Raw genomic sequence first — 25,292 nt, 5'->3', positions numbered from 1 at the left:
ACAAACATGCAGTAGGATCGTCATCCTCATCGTTACCACGAAAGGCCAGCTCCTGTTTAGCTGAAAAGCAGGTTGCATTTATGAGGTCTTTCAAAATCTCACGATTTTCCTTTACCTTGGCATTGTGGAGGCTGATATTAAGTCTTCGTTGTTCATTCAGAGCCAGATCAATGCGCAAAGTTCCAAAGGTTTTTAAAGAAATCTGATTTTGAATGTGAGCAGTTGATCGTTCATGTTTGTCAAGGCTTCTTGGCAAGTTTTTCAAGTCACAAAATCCCGTATGGGTCCACACAGTCTCACTCGTTGAGAATAAAAGGCAGGGAAAGCAGAAAAGATGTTTTTTTATAGCACAGCCACAAAGCCAGTCTTTACGTGTATACCAATCCGTTTGAAAAGAACGAGTAGTTTCCCGTCTATTCCCGACTCCCGTCGTTTGAAGCAAACCTCGTAGTTCTGGCGTCTGTCTCCCAGTATTTATGACTTCTTGCTTTGACTGAAAGTCCAGCTTTGAAAAATTTCTTAGTTTAGAAATCAAATCCTCCATTTTCAGGGCGAGAAATGACAGCTTGTCGCTAAGCTCTACAGCGTCGCACAGCACACTTCTTGTGTTTTCTTTTTGCACACGGGTTCGAGTTGACCGTGACCTGGCTGGTGGCAGGCTATCAGGCTGCTCACTATCGCCGCCTTCCTTGAGGCAGAGGTACTGCCTGCCTCAAGGCAAGCATTTTCCCTGTGGATTTATGTCATATCAATAAGATGTTTAATATTACACACATACATGAAATACATTACTGAACACCATGGAAAATAAGACGTATACTTTTATTACATAAAAGTGTCCTCAACCATCATATTGGAAACATACACAGAAATGGGAACATGCAGCGCCATTTGCACGCGCTCAATCCAGTTTGTGAGTGATTGCGCAATCTGGAGGGAGGCTCGGCTGTCCATGCCTCACCTCCCCTCTCCGAAGGAGACTCCGTTTATTTAAGCAGGAAATACAGAATTTTCTGCGATTTTTACTATAAAAATGGTCAAAATACATTAAGAACCACACCAAAATCATAGTCCAGAGGACAAATATTAATACTTGTGTTATTTTATTATTTCGTTTATTTTTCCTCTCATGATGACAGGGGAGGCATAGCCTCACCTGCCTCCCCTGACTGCACGTCACTGACAAGTACGCATTTGGGGTCCTGTCCATCTTTGGATCAACATACTTGTGCAAGCAAGTGTTTTCCACCATGAACTTCATAAAAAGCCAAAATCGGTCGCGACTCACTGATGACAGCTAACAGTCGTGTGAAGCTCAAACTTACTATCATGATCTCCGCCTTCTTCTACCTTCCCCTCCCTCTCCTTACCTGTCCCATTAGCCCAACTCCGTTCACCTGCGCACACAGCTGTTCCAGATCTGTAATCTAAGCACTATATATGCCTCTCTCACCAGTCACCCATTGCCAGATTGTCGTCGATGCGTGCACCAGACTCTCCAGCATTCCCCTGACTGACTCCCCGCTACCAACTCGCTCCGACCACGTATCCTGCCCCCCCCCCCCCCGCCTGTCTTCCGTCCGCCCTACAAATAAAAGACATAACCAAATATCCCTGCCTGTCTTTGTGCTGCAATTGGGTCCTAACCACACCCGTTACAGCCAGGAAAACGCTATTGCGGCCGCAAGGCCAAAAAGGAAGCACCTTTTACTCTCGGCCACAAGGATATAAAAACTGTGACATTGTCAGAAATCCACATGTTGGTCCATGGTCCTTCAGCCTGGATCTGTGCTTTGACTTGTTGATGTGTATGACTGAGAAGGTTTGCTGCAGATGAAGGTGGATCCAAACAGGACCAATCGGTCCTCTTTCAAAGAGAGGTAAAACTCAGGCAGAGTGGAAGACTAAATTTTTTTCTCTATACATAGTCACAGAAACGTAGATACTTTTTTATATTTGCTATTGTTTTTAAAACCGATTGAGATTTCATTTTCATATTTTCTTACATGAAATGAAATGAATGAAAAACAAACGTCTTCCACCTTGGATTGGAACAGTGCATTGTGTAACAGAGGGTGCGATCTCCACTCTAGTGCTCTGCCCATTCCTGTGTCTCCCAACAAATCAATTAAAAACAAAGTGCAGTTATTTGACATGAATTTTTTTTCCTTCATTTCCGAATTGAACGAAAAACAAAAATGTTCTGTGTGTCCCGTGCCCTGTCATTCACGTCTTCCGTTGCTATGGGACTTAATTTGGTAAAAACTGGATTGATTTTGTGTGAATACTCTTTACCTGTAAATAATAAACCCTGCATTTCTGTAAGAGAGAGACTTTCTCAATCACTCTCTCAGTCGCTGCAGAGCCGTCAATACCGGCCTCTCCCTCCACAATGAACTCACAGAGCAGAGACTCAGAGTCTCTGCTCTGTGTGTCTCTGGTGATGGAGGCTCTGAGGACTGGATGAAACTGTTTCACGGGAACGCTGTCAAACTGGAAAAACCTACCTTTATTGATACTCGAAATTACCATAATATATAATTACCACCGTGACCCTCAAGGCTAACAAATTTTAAAAAGGCACCGCAAGCTTAGATCTACATCCTTTCTACAAAATAACTAAATGCGACTGAGAAAGCTTCTGCATTTTCTTACCTCTTCAGTCAGACACTGTGACTTCAGCTGGAGTCAGTCAGTCATCCATCAGCTCGTCCATCATGGCTCTGAACGTCCCAGGAGTGATAGCCATGGTCTTCTTCTACCTGCTGGTCCTGGGAACCGGCATCTGGGCTTCCTTCAAATCCAAAAAAGAGAAGAAGAAGAGATCGGCCGACCAAATGGAGATGACCCTGCTGGGCAACCGTAGGATCAGCCAGCTGGTGGGAATCTTCACCACGACAGGTCAGTTTTCTGATCAACACGCCTTAATGTTGATCTTTTCTTACTTCCTTGTGGTTCTGTTCATCCTTCTGAATTCCCCATTTCCGAAATATAATATCTTCATCCATCCATGCTTTTAATTTGAGCCACCACAGTCAGATCGTTTAGAATAAAAACATTGTTCAGCCTGGAATCACCTGAAGCTGCAATCTCATCCGTAAATCACCTCGGTCTGAGTGTTAGTTTTCATATTTTTTGAAAGGTAACAATGAACAATTCAGAAGGATTTCCAAACTTTTTCACAGGGAATTTTTATTACGTAGTAACTGTAAAAAAGTCCACTAGAGAGTGATCTTACTTCACGTTCTGAAGAAAAGTGTGATGTTTATCTGCGTACAGTTTAGAGGTCAGGTCAGCTTCACTTAGGCCTTCAGACACTGCAGGCCTTAGTGCTCAATTCAGATTTATTGCTCAGATCCAATGTTTTTGTTTGGCTGTTCACATTATTTTTTAAATGTGGCAGATATTAGATTCCGGTGTGAATGGGTCACGTCCTGAGCTGAGCCTCACCTGCATGTGCAGAAGTAGGTTTTTTTGTTTTGTTCCATAAGGAAATTTTGAAAAATAAAACATTTAAAACAATGAAACTATAAAACATTTGAGAGAATGATTAAATCTATAATAAAACGTACTCTTCCACACACAGTTCATTTAGTACTTAAATAAAATATGGATTTTTAATTTTTTTTTCGTCAGAAATTCTAGATCTCACCGTTTTGGTCAACATTTATACAAAGAATTATTCAAAGTTTCAAAAAGTTGCTTTTGGAAAACCACGGACTGCTGTGCATTCCGCAACCTATAGATGCTGTGACAGTAATAACAATTATTATTATAATGTCAAAATATGATTTACAGATCATTGGAAATTCTGGTACCTCTTATAAATGCATTTCATTTTTTTAATTTAATTTTTTACCTGTTCTGTCAGTGTGCTAGGCATACAACAAAGAGTATTTGTATTTGTATGCCATCGCATCTAGGACAGAGTTAGTCTGCAAGTGGAGTTCTCAACCTGCAATGTAACCCTTTATTAATTCTTAAATCATCAAGAACTGCTGCAATAACTCTGTCCTGTGGACGACCTGTAGGATGACAAGAGCACAGTTTTTGGTTATGGAGAGCCGCCACCAACCCCCCTCTTTGGAGAACTATTTATCATGTTTGGGTTTATAAACATCTGATCACAACTTCAAGAGGGGGAGAATCAACACGGGTGAAACAAATAAACATAGAAACAAACAACATTTACACAAAAACATGAACAATGGATGACATGTATTGAAAAACAATTAATTAGGTCCAGGAAAACTGGAACTACAAGAATAGAAAAAACAGTCTTTATTCGTCACACAACACACCACACTACAACACATGCTTGCACACACAGACACACTCACATGCTTTGGATGGTGGCCGGTGAAATGGTTCCTCCGCATTTAACCCATCCTGGCTTGTCCTTCCTCCGGGGCCACAGCCAGGAGCAGTGGGCAGCATACGTGGACGCGCCCGGGGACCAGGTGAGTGAGTGTCCATCGCTGGTCAGACGATGATGTGTGCATGTTTTTGAGCGGGGTCCTTAATGACGTGAGGTGGAGGAAACCCCATGTGAGCACGGGGAGAACATGCAAACTCCACACAGAAAGGCTCCTATTTGGGAGATAACCCGCCGGAGCACGGTGCCAACAGCGCCCCAGGTGGGAATGGAACCCAGGACCTTCTTGCTGTGAGGCAGCAGTGCAATGCACTACGCCACCCCCAAGGTGGTGCTGGGGTGCACTCGAAGCAGGTGTGGTGGTGTGTGCGTGTGATTGGACCGCCTGTATGTGTGTGTGTATGTGTGTGTGTGTGTGTGTGTGTGTGTGTGTGTGTGTGTGTGTGTGTGTGTGTTCCACCGGTGAGTGTACATAACTTATCCCCATTGGTACTGATGTAGACGGGCCGTATTTTGTTGTGGCGCCTCCAAGCAGTGGAAAGGGCCCCGAAGCCCCCCGAACTCTGCAGCCTTGTAGACATCCTACATCTTCAGGAAAGCCCTTAGCACCCTGCCCTGCGGCCACAGAAGACCCCCGGGCCCCTAGAAAAGCCAGAGGGCCGTGGTGCATTTCACCGTTTGCGTGTGCTTTATCAACTAGACTCTCGCTTTTTCTTTTATTAGGTTAAGTGGCCACAAAAGCTGTGCAATTGCTTTGTGAATTCCCCCCTCAGTGTCCAATGTTAGTACTTGTGGCAAGTTTCAATTAAGCGTGTTTTTATATGTGTTATTTGACTGTGTTATTCTTATACTGTCATTCACCACACCATCAACTACCCCATTTATATTGCCAAACTAATTTCATGGTAGACATGGTGTGTGTTGGTATATGTTTTGTTTACTGTCTTATAGCTACATGGATCGGCGGGGGCTTCATTAATGGACTAGCAGAGGCAGCCTACACACCCTCACTGGGACTGACACAGGTCGCCATCCTCTCGGCAGGAAATGTTTCCTGCTTTATTATCTGTAAGTGTAAGGGCTGAACTTGATAACACACAATAACTAACATTTCTTAAAATGTTCTCAAGCAAGTCATCTTTTGAAGAGTTACTGTGGTGTGGGGATGGTGTGGTTTAAGCAGCCACACCTGTCTTGGGTCTAGGTAATTGGGCCAAGGATCGAAGGTGGCTGCGCCTGTTGCTCGTCAGTGCATTCAACATGTTAGACCTTGCCACTCTCAACAATAAACTGGTGTTTTCAAAATATCTGCTGGTATCTGCTTTGCAAGACGAGTGATCTATAATCACAAATATTCATGTAATGTTCATGGAATGTCTCACAAACAAAATGTCTGTCTTTGTTTCATTGAGGTGGACTTTTCTTTGCCAAGCCAATGAGAGACCGAAGATATGTGACCATGTTGGACCCTTTCCAGATCAAATATGGAAAAGTAATTACAGGACTAATGGCAGTTTTATCAATTGTAACTGACCTGGTGTGGATACCATGTACCCTTATTGGGTTAGGTAAGCACTAAAATTACCATTCAAGGTGTTTGTGACTTGGACGTTTGTCTGAAATGTCAACTGTCTTTATGTCTGTCTCAATAAACTGCTCTGACCTTTCACCTCAACATGCTGTAACGTTTACAGAGAATGGTGCAAAAAACAAAAATGTTGTGTGAACAGTAGTTCACAGTACAGTAGTGGCCACACTGCTTTTAATGACAGGTCAGAGGAGAACATCCAGATTGGTACAAGTTGAACAGGAAGGCGACAGGATCTCACCAGAAGAACTGGGCATTTAAACATTGGTGAAGAGCATCTGAAACACAAAACATTGAAGAGGATGAAGAAGAACCACTCCAGGTTCCATTCCTGAAGCTCAGAACAGATCTATCTAACTTATGGATGTCAGCTGTGGGAAGGGGGAGCCAGCAGTGGAAGCAAACTTGACCAGTGATGTTTGATAAGACAAAGTCCAGATACTGCTGCACAATAGTTCCCAAAAAAACAATGTCTTACCTGCACTTACTAACTTCTTGAAAATAACTGGGATCATGTGTTTATACATAACAGTTAAACCGTGTCCTGTGTGTGTGTGTTTGTGTTTCAGGCTCCAACATGAGTGTGATTCTGGATTTATCCTACACTGTGAGCATCTGGATCTCTGCTGCCGTGGCCGTCACCTACACCCTGCTGGGAGGGCTGTACTCTGTGGCCTACACAGATGTCATACAGCTCATTCTTATCTTCGTCAGTCTGGTAAGTCTCATCAGAGGAGCTGGAAATACGTATATTTGTGCAACCTTACAAGACCTTAGTTTCATTTTAAATAAGGCTTTATAGATACAAATCACAAACACTAAAAACATACATAGCCTATATATCAATGACTCCCCATGCATTCGTGAAACTTGCCAATGATTCAGCAGATCGGTCAAAAGTGAGATTTAACAGTGTTCTGGTGCACATCAAGAAAAACTGGCCAAGCTGGTGAGCAATGACATATCACTGCCTTATTAACATAATTGGCACTTGGGCTATCGTAAAAATGCTAATCTAGAATGACATTTGTCTTCACGTTGCAACGAAACATTATATCACCAGGAGCAAAATTGTTGAACTGAAAACAATAATTCTCATTTTGAAAGCAAAATATTGGTTCAACAGTTTATCCAAAGTTGGATCACCTTGTGAAAAAATTTGTTGTTGCATGGTGAGGTATTTGTATTTGAGTGACAAATAAAAACAATGTTCTGCAGGCGGACATTAAACAAAGAGTAACCATATTCTAACCCACTCATATTTCCCAAACAATTTACTTAACATCGAGGACAACTCAGGTGTTTCTAAAGTAGTTCACTTCTTTAGAAACATAGGCAACAACTTTCTCACACAAAGTGCAGCGTTTACCTGAGACCACAGCTTGCTTGCTGTGAGACCACTTGGAGGATACATTCTTCTGGTCTGTGAATATGCTTTCACCAGAAGTGCAATGGAACCCCCGCATCAGTTTCTGTGCATTTCTTGTCAGTGTATCAAGTACAGAGACACTCAGAATCTGCAAATGTAATGTTTCTATAGACAAAGTAAGCTTTCACAGCTTTAGGGAAAGTGATTCATCCTTCAGATTATTCTAAAAATTTCATTACAGACACTTCAGTTAAGCAGTTATATATTGTTTGTCTCCATGCAGTGGTTGTGCGTTCCCTTTGTTGTCATGAACCCTGCTTCCTCTGACATCACCAATATGACGTTGTCCAACACCTCCCACACCTCCTGGCTCGGTACACTGGACACCAGCACAGCCTGGATGAAGATGGATACTTTCTTAGCTATGGTGAGAAGGAAAAAGCTTCTGTCAAGATATTTTAAATATGTGAATTTAATTCATCTTAAATTACAGTTAGAGCAGCAGGTTGAAAATGTATTGCTTGCTTTATATTGTTAGTTCACATTTATTTTTTTTCCTGCTGAAATGACAAATTACAATTCCTTATGGCTCAATCCAGCACGTTGTATACAAATGTGTGTATAAAATTGTGCCAGTGTGCACAATACTTTTGTCCAATAAGGACACTGTTCACACCTGTTCAGCTCCTAACTCATCACAATGCCTCTATCAAACAGAATCTGTCCCCACGGCTTTAGGAGTCATTACATATGGTGTTCCTCCAGGCTCCATGTTAGGCCCACCACCATCTCCTCTTGAAATCCTATATTTTGGCCATATTGTTTATTCAATTTTTTTATTATTATGCTGATGAACCTGTATACTAGGATGTTTAATTACCAATGCCAATGTGTGCAAACAGTGTACAGTCTGCTGTTTTTTACTACTGGAATTCTGTTGCTGTAATTTACAACTGATCTGTTTTGGTATCAGAACATTTTTATGAGCTTGACTGGGAGTACTTGAGCACAGAATGGAAAGTGATACCCGATGTCTGTATAAGTGGATCTCTGATATCAAGACAAAAAATATTGTGTCTGGTCATATGTTCACTTTCATGAACTCGCTTCTGTCAGAAACGTGCAATGAGGTCTCAGTCTGGATAGGCAGTGAAAAACCAAGAGTTTTACGCACAGCAACTTAATGACCGTGGGATTCTCTACCCACAGGTACGCCTTTAGGGGGGGGGGACATGGAGTCTATTTTGCACTTGATTGCCAACATGGCAAGTTTTTATGACAGGCGGGAACAGAAGGGCTCGCTGGCCAAAAGGATAAATTATAAACAATTATAATCAGTCTGGGCGCAGGAGCAATGACGCTCCAGGCTGTCTCCTGGTAGCTGATGAGCCTGTGTGCCGATCCCCTCTGCAAGACAAACAAACATTTAGAAAACTCTCTGCCCACGGACTGGACCAGTCAGCTCTGCCCGGGAGCCGATTAGGTTTATTCGAGGCAGCTGTGCGGCCGCGGCAAGAAGCCACGCTGTCGTCTGCAGCTGCGGCTTAACCATGCCCCTTGGTCCACCACAATGATGTATCGCATGAAGCCCAATGGAAATGATTGATAACTAGACTGCTATGCATTACAAGAGAAGAGAGAACAACACAGGCTAAAGGCTACCACATTATCCAATGGATGCCTGCAGCTATGTTTCAAATTAATTAATTGATCATTTCTAACCAAGATTCCATAACAATATCTGATCCTGTGCATAGTATCACATTTCTATATCTTACATATGTGTTTTATATTTTGGGATCATTTTATATATTTTATATTTTAAATCATATATCATTTCATTATTACTTTTTATTCCCCCTTTTTTTCTCAGACTGATAAGCTTTTTTTTTTTAATGCTTATGGTCTGTACAGAGTGCACCGAACCTCACCAGAAGAATTGTGTTGCATATGTAAAAACACCGGGTGAAAATATGCGTACTAACCAATCATAATGTACATTTATACAAAAAGGCACTTCAGTCACCAATGTTATTCTTATTATCACCGGGTCAGCACTACTCTGTCTATTTGTAAGACATGGATTTCATGGTGAAGAGTAAAAAAATTCTAACCATCTTCTTTTGAAGGCTCTAGGAAGCTTCTGCTGCCAATCGTTGCACCAAAGGACCTTGTCTGCCTCGTCCTCAAAAACAGCCCAGATCAACTGTTACGCTGCTGCAGTCAATGTAATAATATTTGCAATTCCACCAACTATATTTGGAGTCATGGCTGCATCTGCAGGTATCAACTTTTACACACCACAGAATGCTATAGAATTAGATATAGATGCTTTGAATGTTTTTTTGTATTTTAATGTAAGTCATTTTAATATTTTTATAATTTTTTATTATTTAAATTCTTAAATGTTTGTGAAATGTTTACTTATTTTGTTGCTTTTTACATTTCCACACAGAAATGATCATTCATATAGAAAGTTCTTTCTGGAATCTATGATGGAAACTAAGGATTTATCAGACACCCCCTTGACTCTTCTGCTTCCTTTCTATTCCTTGAGAGACTCCCCAGTAAACTCAACTGACACTTCCACAATACTTCCACTCACATAGTGCAGCAAATATTCAGACCTTTTACCAGATTAAAAGTACAAAGGCACTGAAACAAAATGACTCTTGTAAAATGGGGATGGTTGATTTACCTGTTGCTTGTTGATTGCTCTGACTGGGGGCCTACATCCACTCTGATCCCGGGCCCAATTACTGAGACCCAAGACGGGTGTGGCTGTTTAAACCACACCACAAGGGCAAACACTGCTGGGCTATTTGCCAAGAAAATATCCCGTCTCATTATTTATTCTCTCTGTACCTCAGATTGGAACCAGACCTCCTACGGTTCTCTGTCTCCTTTTGAAAGGGGACAGGCAGCTATGATCCTGCCCCTCACCCTGAACTACCTCACACCCTCCTACATCGCCATCATCGGCATCGGAGCTGTGGCTGCCGCTGTGATGTCATCAGCTGACTCAACCTTACTGTCTGCAGCCTCCATCTTCACCTCAAACATCTACAAGAACATCCTGAGGAACCAGGTGAGGAAACATGTTGTTATCCCAGACTATAACCTGCACTGAGAAATATTTTGAACCTTTTCTTTCTCTTATGTAGTACAATTATTTTTTTCTCCTTTTTATTCTACTACCCTTTTTGTTATGTGAGTTGCTATAACGCTATGCTACTAACACATCTATCTATCTTTCTATCTATCTATTTAAAATCCAACTGGAAAATCAAGAAAATCTATCAATCCACAAATCAGTGTCCAGAGTTTCACTGGAAGCTCTTTCTGTCAAGTGATCGGAAATTTACTTTAACAAGAATCAGGAAGTGGTGTTATAAGTGCATCAGGAATTCAAGCTCTGTAAGAAAATGATGGTGCAGAACCATTGGTGGCCACAGTGGCTCTTCTGTCAAGTCATGGCTGAGGTTTTACAATGTCTTGCTGGATCTGCTGTGTGGTAGTAACACCTGATGCCACAGCATGGGGTCACCACAGCAGAGGATTAAGAGGAAGGGACAGGAAGACTATTACAAGAGTCTATTACTTCATCATGTCTTGGTTTTTCCTCTCATTTCAGGCATCCCAGAGGGAGCTGCAGTGGGTGATCCGTGCTGGGGTGGTCGTGGTTGGTGTCGTTGGAACATCTCTGACCACTTTCCAAAATAGCATCTTGGAGTTCTGGCTCATTGGTGTAACTGTCTTATATGTCTTCATTTTTCCTCAACTGGTTTGCGTTATTTTCTTTGACCAATCCAATGGATATGGGGCTATTATGGGACTTGTGGTGAGTTTGTTGTTGAAAGCCTTGTGTGGAGAACCGATGCTAGGAGTGCCGGCTACCATCCACCTCCCAGGAGACAGACTGGAGGATGGTGTTCACATCCAAAACTTTCCAGTATATACTGTGTGTGTGCTGTCTTCCATAGCCTCCATCTTTCTATTCTCCTTCCTGGCTGCACTGCTCTTCAGCAAGGGCCTCGTCCCTGAGAGATGGGACGTGTTCAAAGCCAAACTCCAAGACTCGCCTCCAGTAGCAGGTGGTGTAATGGGTGACAATGGGAAATTGGATGAAAAGGATCCACAACAAGAGGCTTTAGAGCCAATGATGGACTCCAATGAAGATGAAGATTCCTGAGGATGATGGACAGCCACTGTTGATATCGAAGGTTTCTGGATTCTCTTTGCCAGAAGGGTTTGGTTGTAAGAGGATTAAATATGCTCTCTAAACACTCCATCTCTCATCTAATCTCTAACTCTATGAGCCCTTATTATTTCAGCAACAATTTCTGTGTTTTTGGCGATTTTAATTATTTTACTTTTTTGTTTAATTGTCTGCAGACACGCACAAATAATAAATTAGAAATTCACATATCTACACACCATCACTACTTCTACTTGTCAAGTCAATTCTTCGACAGCCCAATCCCTACTTAATTAAGGATTTCCAATACTCTTTCTTCCTCTGCACATTACTCAAACTCACTCCCAACAAGTTCAAAAGCATGGACGGATGATGTATTTATGTCATGCCGTTTTATATTTTGATATTAAAAAAGGTTACATTCATCCTGGGTCTTCTCATATAGTGTCTTTTGTTGGATCTCTTGTTGAACATCTCATCTGTAACTGGAGGGGAAACATGTTTAGCAAGAGGGATCTCAGTAGCAGTAGAACCTGTAACCTCAGCAGTGTTAACGTGTGCTGCCGTGTGGAATTCAGACGCGTGAACAGAAGCATGAGAAAGTATGAATAGAGAAACATAAAGGTGTGGTTGATCAGAAAGCTGACGTGTCATGGTGAAGATTACCACCAGCTGGCTGATCCTGCGGTTGCCCAGCAGGGTCATCTCCATTTGGTCGGCCAATCTCTTCTTCTCTTTTTCGGATTTGAAACAGCCCAGACGCCGGTTCCCAGGACCAGCAGGTAGAAGACTACTATTGCTATCACTCCTGGGACGTTCAGAGCCATGATGGACCAGCTGATGGCTGACAGTCCATCTGGATCCTTCTTTGGGTTTTGACTTAAGCTGTTCTTTATCTGCCGTGATCTGATAACGTGAGTTTTTTGTTTTCTTCTCCTTTTGGTTGGAAGTGAACTGTCTTGATTCTGATGTTCTCGGACACCTCTTTAGAGGAACCATGGTTGTTAACTCCAGACAGAACAGCCACCACAGTCCCATAGTTTAGAATAAATAAATTGTTCAACCCTGGAATTACAGTCACCTGACGCTGCAACCTATAAGTAAATCACCTACGTCTGAGTGTTAGTTGTCATATTTTTTGAAAGGTAACAATGAACAATTCAGAAGGATTTCGAAACTTTTTTACAGGGAATTTTTATTACGTAGTAACTGTAAAAAAAGTCCACTAGAGAGTGATCTTGCTTCACGTTCTGATGAAAAGTGTGATGTTTATCTGCATACAGTTTAGAGGTCAGGTCAGCTTCACTTAGGCCTTCAGACACTGCAGGCCTTAGTGCTCAATTCAGATTTATTGCTCAGATCCAATGTTTTTGTTTGGCTGTTCACATTATTCTTTAAATGTGGCCAATATCAGATTACGGTGTGAACGTGTCACGTCTTGAACTGAGCCTCACCTGCATGTGCAGAAGTATTTTTTTTTGTTTTGTTCAATAAGGAAGTTTAGAAAAATAAAACATTTGAAGAGAGTAAATCTATAATAAAAATTACTCTTCCCACACAGTTCATTTAGTACTTAAAAAGAATATGGATATATTTAAATTTTTTTCTTCAGGAATTATAGATCTCACTGAATCTTAATACAGGTACCCTCCCTGTCCTTACCTGTCCCATTAGCCCAACTCCGTTCACCTGCGCACACAGCTGTTCCAGATCTGCAATCTAAGCACTATATATGCCTCTCTCACCAGTCACCCATTGCCAGATTGTCTTTGATGCTTGCACCAGACTCTCCAGCATTCCCCTGACTGACTCCCCGCTACCAACTCGCTCCCCCCCCCCGGCCTGTCTTCCGTCCGCCCTACAAATAAAAGACATAACCAAATATCCCTGCCTGTCTTTGTGCTGCAATTGGGTCCTAACCACACCCGTTACAGCCAGGAAAACGCTATTGCGGCCGCAAGGCCAAAAAGGAAGCACCTTTTACTCTCGGCCACAAGGATATAAAAACTGTGACATTGTCAGAAATCCACATGTTGGTCCATGGTCCTTCAGCCTGGATCTGTGCTTTGACTTGTTGATTTGTATGACTGAGAAGGTTTGCTGCAGATGAAGGTGGATCCAAACTGACCAATCGGTCCCCTTTCAAAGAGAGGTAAAACTCAGGCAGAGTGGAAGACTAAATTTTGTTCTCTGAACGTAGTCACAGAAATGTAGATACTTTTTTATATTTGCAATTGTTTTTAAAACTGATTGAGATTTCATTTTCATATTTTCTTACATGAACTGAAATGAATGAAAAACAAACGTCTTCCACCTTGGATTGGAACAGTGCATTGTGTAACAGAGGGTGCGATCTCCACTCTGCTGCTCTGCCCATTCCTGTGTCTCCCAACAAATCAATTAAAAACAGTGCGTTTTTATTTGACATGAATTTTTTTTCCTTCATTTCCGAATTGAACGAAAAACAAAAATGTTCTGTGTGTCCCGTGCCCTGTCATTCGCTTCTTCCGTTGCTTTGGGACTTAATTTGGTAAAAACTGGATTGATTTTGTATGAATACTCTTTACCTGTAAATAATAAACCCTGCATTTCTGTAAGAGAGAGACTTTCTCAATCACTCTCTCAGTCGCTGCAGAGCCGTCAATACCGGCCTCTCCCTCCACAATGAACTCACAGAGCAGAGACTCAGAGTCTCTGCTCTGTGTCTCTCTGGTGATGGAGGCTCTGAGGACTGGATGAAACTGTTTCACAGGAAAGCTGTCAAACTGGAAAAACCTACCTTTATTGATCCTCGAAATTACCATCATATATAATTACCACCGTGACCCTCAAGGCTAACAAATTTTAAAAAGGCACCGCAAGCTTAGATCTACATCCTTTCTACAAAATAACTAAATGCGACTGAGAAAGCTTCTGCATTTTCTTACCTCTTCAGTCAGACACTGTGACTTCAGCTGGAGTCAGTCAGTCATCCATCAGCTGGTCCATCATGGCTCTTAATGTCCCAGGAGTGATAGCCATGGTCTTCTTCTACCTGCTGGTCCTGGGAACCGGCATCTGGGCTTCCTTCAAATCCAAAAAAGAGAAGAAAAAGAGATCTGCCGACCAAATGGAGATGACCCTGCTGGGCAACCGTAGGATCAGCCAGCTGGTGGGAATCTTCACCACGACAGGTCAGTTTTGACTGGGTGATGTTTATATTCATACAGTTTAGAGGTCAGGTCAGCTTCACTTAGGCCTTCAGACACTGCAGGCCTTAGTGCTCAATTCAGATTTATTGCTCAGATCCAATGTTTTTGTTTGGCTGTTCACATTATTTTTTAAATGTGGCCGATATTAGATTCCGGTGTGAATGGGTCACGTCCTGAGCTGAGCCTCACCTGCCTGTGCAGAAGTAGGTTTTTTTGTTTTGTTCAATAAGGAAATTTAGAAAAATAAAATATTTGAAGAGAATGAGTAAATCTATAATAAGACTTACTCTTCCACACACAGTTAATTTAGTACTTAAATAAAATATGGATTTTTAATTTTTTTTTCATCAGAAATTCTAGATCTCACTGAATCTTAATACAGGTACTCCTTACTTAACGACCGGGTTCCGCCCGGAACGAGACTGAGACTGAGAATGGTGATGGGCGATGAGATGCCTGACGCTGAGACGCCGCTCACGCCAGGGTATTGTACACATTGCACAATACAGACTGGTTGGAGAGCTGGTCCTGAGTCCGAACCGTCATTAAACTGGCAGGTCGTTAAGTGAGGAGTACCTGTATTACAAAATAAAAATTATGACATCTTTGGTTTAATGCCAATATTAACTACTTTATCGCTTTTACCTATAACTTTTACATGTTTTTTTTCGACATTTTTTGAGTTTAATAGGAATTAAAGAACCGTTTTAATCAACATTTGTACAAAGAATTATTCAAAGTTTCAAAAAGTTGCTTTTGGAAAACCACGGACTGCTGTGCATTCCGTAACCTATAGATGCTGTGACAGTAATAAAAATTATTATAATGTCAAAATATGATTTACAGATCACTGGAATGTCTGGGCATGGTACCTCTTATAAATGCATTTCATTTTTTAAATTTTATTTTTTACCTGTTCTGTCAGTGTGCTAGGCATACAACAAAGAGTATTTGTATTTGTATGCCATCGCATCTAGGACAGAGTTAGTCTGCAAGTGGAGTTCTTAACCTGCAATGTAACCCTTTATTAATTGTTAAATCATCAACATCTGCTGCAATAACTCTGTCCTGTGGACGACCTGTAGGATGACAAGAGCACAGTTTTGGTTATGGAGAGCCACCACCAACCCCCCTCTTTAGAGAACTATTTATCATGTTTGGGTTTATAAACATCTGATCACAACTTCAAGAGGGGGAGAATCACCACGGGTGAAACAAATAAACATAGAAACAAACAACATTTACACAAAAACATGAACAATGGATGACATGTATTGAAAAACAGTGAATTAAGTCCAGGAAAACTGGAACTACAACTGGTCACGTGGCCACTTCCTGTCGTAGTTATGGCAGTAAATGAGGGAGGAAAGGAGAGGAATGCAACCAGGAGGGTGCTGGGGTGCACTCGAAGCGGGTGTGGTGGTGTGTGCGTGTGTGTGTGTGATTGGACCGCCTGTATGTGTGTGTGTGTGTGTGTGTGTGTGTCTGTGTTTCCACCGGCGAGTGTACATGACTTATCCCCATTGGTACTGATGTAGACGGGCCGTATTTTGTTGTGGTGCCTCCAAGCAGCGGAAACGGCCCCGAAGCCTCCCGAACTCTGCAGCCTTGTAGACATCCTACGTCTTCAGGAAAGCCCTGAGCACCCTGCCCTGCGGCCACAGAAGACCCCCGGGCCCCTAGAGAAGCCAGAGGGCCGCGGGGTATATACAAAAACACGTGGTGCTTGTTTTTATATGTGTTATTTGACTGTGTTATTCTTATACTGTCATTCACCACACCATCAACTACCCCATTTATATTACCAAACTAATTTCATGGTAGTTTGTGAAACTATTGACATTCTGTTGGCAATGACTTACATTACAAGACCTCTGCTAAAAAAGCTAAGAAGCCTCGTGGAGGAGGAGCAGGCACAGTGTTGGTTGTTGTGATGTTTCAATGGCTTGCTTCATCAGTTGCTCACTCACTGTCCAAAGGTACTGCTTGTGGCTTTAAGTTTAATTTAAGCATGTGTGTTTGTATATGTTTTGTTTACTGTCTTATAGCTGCGTGGATCGGAGGGGGCTTCATTAATGGACTAGCAGAGGCAGCCTACACACCCTCACTGGGACTGGCACAGGTCGCCGTCATCTCGGCAGGAAATGATTCCTGCTATATTATCTGTAAGTGTAAGGACTGAACTCGATAACACAAATTTGTTAAAATGTTCTAAAGCAAGTCATCTTTTGAAGAGTTACTGTGGTGTGGGGATGGTGTGGTTTAACCAGCCACACCTGTCTTGGGTCTAGGTAATTGGGCCCAGGATCAGAGGTTGCTGTGCCTGTTGCTCGTCAGTGCATTCAACTTGTTAGACCTTGCCACTCTCAACAATAAACTGATGTTTTCAAAATATCTGCTGCTGTCTGCTTTGCAAGACGAGTGATCTATAATCACAAATATTCAATGTTAATGGCATTTCTCACAAACAAAATGTCTGTCTTTGTTTCGTTGAGGTGGACTTTTCTTTGCCAAGCGAATGAGAGACCGAAGATATGTGACCATGTTGGACCCTTTCCAGATCAAATATGGAAAAGTAATTACAGGACTAATGGCAGTATTATCACTTGTAACTGACCTGGTGTGGATACCATGTACCCTTATTGGGTTAGGTAAGCACTAGAATTACCATTCAAGGTGTTTGTGACTTGAACGTTTGTCTGAAAGGTCAAATGTCTTTATGTCTGTCTCAATAAACTGCTCTGACCTTTCACCTCAATAATCTGTAACGTTTACAGAGAACGGTGCAAAAAACAAAAATTTTGTGTGAACAGTAGTTCACAGTACAGTAGTGGCAACACTGCTTTTAACGACAGGTCAGAGGAGAACATCCAGATTGGTACAAGTTGAACAGGAAGGCGACAGGATCTCACCAGAAGAACTGGGCATTTAAACATTGGTGAAGAGCATCTGAAACACAACACATTGAAGAGGATGAAGAAGAACCACTCCAGGTTCCATTCCTGAAGCTCAGAACAGATCTATCCATCTCATGGATGTCAGCTGTGGGAAGGGGGAGCCAGCAGTGGAAGCAAACTTGACCGCTGTTACAAGTGATGCTTGATAAGACAAAGTCCGGATACTGCTGCACAATAGTTCCCAAAAAACAATATCTTACCTGCACTTGCTAACTTCTTGAAATTAACTGGGATCATGTGTTTATACAAAACAGTTAAACCGTGTCGTTTGTGTGTGTGTCAGGCTCCAACATGAGTGTGATTCTGGATGTACCCTACACTGTGAGCATCTGGATCTCTGCTGCAGTGGCCGTCACCTACACCCTGCTGGGAGGGCTGTACTCTGTGGCCTACACAGATGTCATACAGCTCATTCTCATCTTCGTCAGTCTGGTGAGTCTCATCAGAGGAGCTGGAAATACGTATACTTGTGCAACCTTACAAGACCTTAGTTTCATTTTAAATAAGGCTTTAAAGATACAAATCACAAACATTAAAAACATACATAGCCTATATATCAATGACTCCCCGTGCATTTGTGAAACTTGCCAATGATTCAGCAGATCGGTCAAAAGTGTGATTTAACAGTGTTCTGGTGCACATCAAGAAAAACTGGCCAAGCTGGTGAGCAATGACATATCACTGCCTTATTAACATAATTGGCACTTGTCTATCTTAAAAATGCTAATCTAGAATGACATTTGTCTTCACGTTGCAACGAAACATTATATCACCAGGAGAAAAATTGTTGAACTGAAAACAATAATGGTCATTTTGAAAGCAAAATATTGGTTGAACAGTTTACCCAAAGTTGGATCACCTTGTGAAAAAAATTGTGTTGTTGCATGGTGAGGTATTTGCATTTGAGTGAAATAAAAACAATGATCTGCAGGCGGACATTAAACAGAGATGCAGTGTTTCCATTTGTCAACAGCTTTTGGAGTAACACTATTCTAACCCACGCATATTTCCCAAACAATTTTCTTTACATCGAGGACAACTCAGGTGCTTCTAAAGTAGTTCACTTCTTTAGAAACATAGGCAACAACTTTCTCACACAAAGTGCAGCGTTTACCTGAGAACACAGCTTGCTTGCTGTTAGACCACATGGAGGAAACATTCTTCGGGTCTATGACTATGCTTTCCATTGCACTTGAAAAAGTGCAATGGAACCCCCGCATCAGTTTTTGTGTGCATTTCTTGTCAGTGTATCAAGTACAGAGACACTCAGAATCTGCAGATGTAATGTTTCTATAGACAAAGTAAGCTTTCACAGCCTTAGGGAAAGTGATTTATCCTTCAGATTATTCTAAAAATTTAATTACAGACACTTCAGTTAAGCAGCTATATATTGTTTGTCTCCATGCAGTGGTTGTGCGTTCCCTTTGTTGTCATGAACCCTGCTTCCTCTGACATCACCAATACGATGTTGTCCAACACCTCCCACACCTCCTGGCTCGGTACACTGGACACCAGCACCGCCTGGATGAAGATGGATACTTTCTTAGCTATGGTGAGAAGGAAAAAGCTTCTGTCAAGATATTTTAAATATGTTAATTTAATTAATCTAAAGTTACAGTTAGAGCAGCAGGTTGAAAATGTATTGCTTGCTTTATATTGTAAGTTCATTTTTTTTTTTCCTGCTGATATGACAAATTACACTTCCTTTTGGCTCAATCCAGCACGTTGTATACAAATGTGTGTGTATAAAATTGTGCCAGTGTGCACAATACTTTTGTCCAATAAGGACACTGTTCACACCTGTTCAGCTCCTAACTCATCACAATGCCTCTATCGAACAGAATCTAAGTCACCATGTGCTTTAGGAGTCATTACATATGGTGTTCCTCCAGGCTCCATGTTAGGCCCACCACCATCTTCTCTTGAAATCCTCTATTTTGGCCATATTGTTTATTCAATTTTTTTATTACTATGCTGATGAACCTGTATACTAGGATGTTTAATTACCAATGCGAATGTGTGCAGACGGGGTACAGTCTCCTGCTTTCCTACTGGAATTCTGTTGCTGTAATTTACAACTGATCTGTGTTGGTATCAGAACATTTTTATGAGCTTGACTGGAAGTACTTGAGCACGGAATGGAATGTGATACCCAATGTCTGTATATGTGGATCTCCAATATCAAGACAAAAAATATTGTGTCTGGTCATATGTGCACTTTCATTACCTCGCTTCTGTCAGCAACGTGCAATGAGGTCTCCGTCTGGATAGGCAGTGGAAAAGACTTTGAGATACAGCAACTTAATGACTATGGGAGTCTCTACCCACAGGTACGGGTGGAGGGGGGAGATGGAGTCTTTCTTGCACTTGATTGCCGACATGGCGAGTTTTTATGACAGGCGGGAACAGAAGGGCCCGCTGGCCAAAAGGATAAATAATAAACAATTATAATTATAATCAATCTGGGCGCAGGAGGAGTGATGCTCCAGGCTGTCTCCTGGTAGCTGATGAGCCTGTGTGCCGATGCCCTCTGCAAGACAAACAAACATTTAGAAAACTCTCTGCCCACGGACTGGACCAGTCAGCTCTGCCCGGGAGCCGATTAGGTTGAAAAGAAGCCACGCTGTCGTCTGCAGCTGCGGCTTAACCATGCCCCTTGGTCCACCACAATGATGTATCGCATGAAGCCCAATGGAAATGATTGATAACTAGACTGCTATGCATCACAAGAGAAGAGAGAACAACATAGGCTAAAGGCTACCACATTATCCAATGTATGCCTGCAGCTATTTTTCATATTATAATTTATCTATTATTAATCTTTTATTTTATTTTTAACCTATGTAACATAACAATATTTTTTCTTGGCATATTATCACATTTCTATATCTTACAAATCAGTTGTATATCTTTGGCGAATTGTATATGTTTTATATCATATTTCATTCCATTATTACTTTTTATTCTCCCTTTTTTCCCAGACTGAAAAGCTTTTTATTTTTTAATGCTTATAGGCTATACAGAAGTGCACCAAACCTCGCCAGAAGAAATTTGTCCAATATGTAAATACACCTGGTGAAAATATATATACTCTCCAGTCATAATGTCCATTTACACAAAAAAGCACCTTAGTCCCAAATGTTATTTTTATTATTACCATGTTGGCACTCTGTCTATTTTTAAGACTTGGATTGAGTGGTGAAGAGTGAAAAACTTCTAAATATCTTCTTTTGAAGGCTCTGGGAACCTTCTGCTGCCAATCTTTGCACCAAAGGACCTTGTCTGCCTCGTCCTCAAAAACAGCCCAGATCAACTGTTACGCTGCTGCCGTCAATATAATAATATTTGCAATTCCACCAACTATATTTGGAGTCATGGCTGCATCTGCAGGTATCAACTTTAACACACCACAGAATGCTATAGAATTAGATGTAAATGCTTTGATGTTTTTTTGTATTTTATTGTAAGCCATTTTAATATTTTTATAGGTTTTTTTGATTTAAGTTCTTAAAATTAGTTAGTGAAATGTTTTCTTATTTTGTCGCTTTTAACTTTTCCACACTGAAATGATCATTCATATAGAAAGTCCATTATGGAAACTGTGATGGAAACTAAGGATTTATCTAACACCCCCTTGACTCTTCTGCTTCCTTTCTAGTCCTTGAGAGATTCCCCATTAAACTCAGCTGACACTTCAACAATACTTTCACTCACATACTGATGGAAGTATTCAGACCTTTTACCGGATTAAAAGTACAAAGGCTCTGAAACAAAATTACTCTCATAAAATGGGGATGGTTGATTTACGTGTTGCTCGTTGATTGCTCTGACTCACAACAGGTTTACAGCCACCCTGATCCCAGGCCAAATTACTTAGTCCCAAGGGCAAACACTGTTTGACTATTTGCCATCTTTATCCGTCTCAAGACTTCTTCTATCTGTGCCTCAGATTGGAACCAGACCTCCTATGGTTCTCTATCTCCTTTTGAAAGTGGACAGGCAGCTATGATTCTGCCCCTCACCCTGAACTACCTCACCCCCTCCTACATCTCCATCATCGGTATCGGAGCTGTGGCTGCCGCTGTGATGTCATCAGCTGACTCAATCTTACTGTCTGCAGCCTCCATATTCACCTCAAACATCTACAAAAACATCCTGAGGAACCGGGTGAGGAAAAATGTAGTTGTTCTCCAAGACTATAACCTGCACTGAGAAATAGGGGGGTGGTAGCTCAGGAGGTAGAGCTGGTGGTCTAGTAATCTAAAGGTTGCTGGTTTGATCCCAGGCTCATGCTGTAGTGTCCTTGAGCAATACACTTAACCCCTAATTGCTCCTGATGGCTGCGTCCGTCGGTGTTTGAATAATTGTAAGTTGCTTTGGGTAAAAGTGAAAAAAACTGCTTAATGTAAAAATATTTTGAACTTTTTTCTTCAAATATGTCGTACATTTATTATTTTTCTCCTTTTTATTCTATTATCCTATTTGTTAGGTGAGCTGCTATAACACTATGCTACTAACACTTCGCCAATCGATCTATCCATCTATCTATCTAAAAAGTGGATAAACAAGAAATTCCATCCATACAAAAATATCAATCAATATCCAGAGTGTCACTGGAAGCTCTTTTTGTCAAGTAAGCGAAAATTTACCTCAACAAGAAATCAGGAAGTGATGTGATAAATGCATCAGGAATTCAAGCTCTGTAAGAAAATGAAGGTGCAGAACCATTGGTGGCCACAATGTCCTGTCGGATCTGCTGTGTGGTAGTAACACCTGGTGCCACAGCATGGGGTCACCACAGCAGAGGATTAAGAGGAAGGGACAAGAAGACTATTACAAGAGTCTATTACTTCATCATGTCTTGGTTTTCCTCTCATTTCAGGCATCCCAGAGGGAGCTGCAGTGGGTGATCCGTGCTGGGGTGGTCGTGGTTGGTGTCGTTGGTACATCACTGACCACTTTCAAGAATAGCATCTTGGAGTTCTGGCTCATTGGTGTAACTGTTTTATATGTCTTCTTGTTTCCTCAACTGGTTTGCGTTATTTTCTTTGACCAAACTAATGGATATGGGGCACTTATGGGATTTGTGGTGAGTTTGTTGTTGAAAGCCTTGTGCGGAGAACCGATGCTTGGAGTGCCGGCTACCATCCACCTCCCAGGAGACAGACTGGAGGATGGTGTTCACATCCAAAACTTTCCTGTAAATACTGTGTGTGTGCTGTCTTCCATAGCCTCCATCTTTCTATTCTCCTTCCTGGCTGCACTGCTCTTCAGCAAGGGCCACGTCCCTGAGAGATGGGACGTGTTACATTTACATTTTAGTCATTTAGCAGACGCTTTTATCCAAAGCGACTTACAATTGTTCAAACACCGACGGACGCAGCCATCAGGAGCAATTAGGGGTTAAGTGTCTTGCTCAAGGACACTACAGCATGCTAGCAGGAGGAGCCTGGGATCGAACCAGCAACCTTTAGATCACTAGACCACCAGCTCTACCGCCTGACCTACCATCCCCAGAGTTCAGAGCCAAAGTCCAAGACCCGCCACCAGTAGAAGGTTGCGCTATGGAAGAAAATAGGAAATTGTATGAAAACGATCCCCAACATGAGCCTTCAGAGCCAATGATGGACAGCCGCTGTTAATAGACAATTGACTTAATGTAATGTTAAGAGCCCTGAGGATGATGGACAGCCACTGTTGATATAGAAGGTTTCTGGATTCTCATTGCCGGAAGGGTCCTCTAGCCGTGTTCCTTATTCAAGTAGCTATTTCTGTATATTTGGCGATTTTATCTGTTTTACTTTTTTGTTTACTCATCTGTAGACACGCATAAATAACAAACCACTACTTCCCGTAACTACACACCATCACTCCTACTTGTCAAGTCAATTCTTCAGCAGCCAAACTGTTAGTTAGGTAAGGATTTCCAGTACTATTTCTTCCTCTGTACATTCCTGAAACTCACTGCCAACATCAAGTTCAAAAACATGAACGGATGAAGATATTATTTTTATGTAATGCCATTTTGTATTTTGATATTAAAAATGGGTTGCATTCATCCTGGGTCTTCTTATGTTGTGTTTTTTGTTGGATTTCTTGTTGAACATCTCAGTAACTTGAGCGGAAACATGTTCAGCAAGAGAGACCTCAGTAGTAGTAGAACCTGTAACCTCAGCAGTGTTAACGTGTGCTGCCGTGTGGAATTCAGAAGGATTAACAGAGTCATGAGAAAGTAAGAGTAGAGCAACATAAAGGTGTGGTTGATCAGAAAGCTGACCTGTCATAGTGAAGATTCCCACCAGCTGGCTGATCCTACTGTTGCCCAGCAGGGTCATCTCCTTTTGGTCAGCCGATCTCTTCTTCTTCTCTTTTTTTGGATTGGAAGGAAGCCCAGACGCCGGTTACCAGGACCAGCAGGTAGAAGAAGACCATCGCTATCGCTTTTGGGATGTTCAGAGCCATGATGGACTAGCTGATGGATGACTGACTGACTGACTCCAGCGAAACTCACAGTGTCTCAAGCAAAAAGGGATAGAGACTCATGAGATGGAGGTGGAGAAGAGTAAAGGGGGATAGAGGGTAAGGGGTAGGAAAGAGAGTGAGGAAGTTTCCCCGTTTCGCACCGTGTTTCTCGTTTCGTTCAATAAGGAAACTGAGCGGCCCAGAAATCAACTACCACGATGCCCACTCGTGCTTATATAAAAAAGAGCCTGACAAAAAGGGCCCCATGGACATCCTGGGGCAAAGAGGCAGGTGCTCGGGCATCCTCCGTCACACCCTCTGCATGTGCCTGTGTAGCACTGAGCAACAGAAAAATGTAAACAGACTACAGTGCGCAGAAGTTCAGCAAACACATCTTTCTTATCTACAAAAGCTGCAAAAGTGCAGTTGTTTTTTCTTCTTTTAGAGAAAATATACCGATAACAGATTCAACAGACCGTTCCACATCAGCAAAGTTACTCAACAGCACTCCTCTGTATAGTCCTCGTATCAAACCCGCCACATATTAGATAAACAGTTGTGATTGGCCCGACTTTCCAGGTCGGCTGGAAATCTGGTTGAACAGGAGGGGGCCAGACATATTCTGCAGAAAAAATGATACATGAGCCGCCAATTGGTCTGGTTCCCAGGCTATGGAGGTTCATTGCGCAGAAAAAATGGCTGGAGAATCTGATAATTCCCAGTGATATAAATGTGTTCATTTAGATCATGTAGTGATAATAATGTAATGATGATAATATCTAATGTATGTGACCCACCACAACAAAACCTGCTATCTCGCACAATTTTAACATCCCCAGGAGCTGCCAAATAAGTTGAAAAAAGCTTACTAGTAAGAAAATTAGATCTTTCCAGATTCCTTTGTGTTTTTATTATTTTTCAGTGTATTTTCAAACCGAGTTTGACTTATACATAGTATAAAAATGTTAAACCGCGGAGTTAAATATTACCATTAGATTACATAGGGAAACACAGTTCACTTACAGCGACGGTGAACATCGCTGAACAACGCCGATCGATGGTTTCCTTTAAAGCGACCGTCCAGGTGAAGATCAATTCCTCCATATTCCATGTGATGTGAAGTCACAATGGGAACACCGGGTGGGTCGTCTA

The 25,292-nt window shown here is 41.8% G+C and overlaps 2 protein-coding genes across 2 annotated transcripts; both read left to right on the top strand.

The window, feature by feature from the left end:
- Positions 1-2,717: 2,717 nt before the first annotated feature.
- On the top strand, positions 2,718-11,524 carry LOC307247666 (high-affinity choline transporter 1-like; the record flags this gene model as incomplete). The annotated part of the gene is made up of 8 exons (XM_080024696.1): positions 2,718-2,901; positions 5,327-5,443; positions 5,788-5,943; positions 6,533-6,681; positions 7,616-7,759; positions 9,462-9,615; positions 10,203-10,420; positions 10,967-11,524. The coding sequence occupies 8 exons, from the start codon at positions 2,718-2,720 to the stop codon at positions 11,522-11,524; spliced, it is 1,680 nt and encodes a 559-aa protein (XP_079880822.1).
- A 2,995-nt stretch (positions 11,525-14,519) lies between these two features.
- On the top strand, positions 14,520-24,893 carry LOC307247664 (high affinity choline transporter 1-like; the record flags this gene model as incomplete). The annotated part of the gene is made up of 9 exons (XM_080024695.1): positions 14,520-14,703; positions 16,770-16,886; positions 17,962-18,110; positions 19,087-19,230; positions 21,606-21,845; positions 22,561-22,982; positions 23,791-23,910; positions 24,327-24,495; positions 24,885-24,893. 9 exons carry the CDS (start codon positions 14,520-14,522, stop codon positions 24,891-24,893), a joined length of 1,554 nt encoding a protein of 517 aa, XP_079880821.1.
- Between the last annotated feature and the right edge of the window lie 399 nt (positions 24,894-25,292).

The sequence above is a fragment of the Zeus faber genome (assembly GCF_960531495.2).
Source record: "Zeus faber genome assembly, contig: SCAFFOLD_61, whole genome shotgun sequence".
NCBI lineage: Eukaryota > Metazoa > Chordata > Actinopteri > Zeiformes > Zeidae > Zeus > Zeus faber.
Note: the sequence above shows the minus strand (reverse complement) of the source record. Positions and strands in the feature narration are given on the sequence as shown.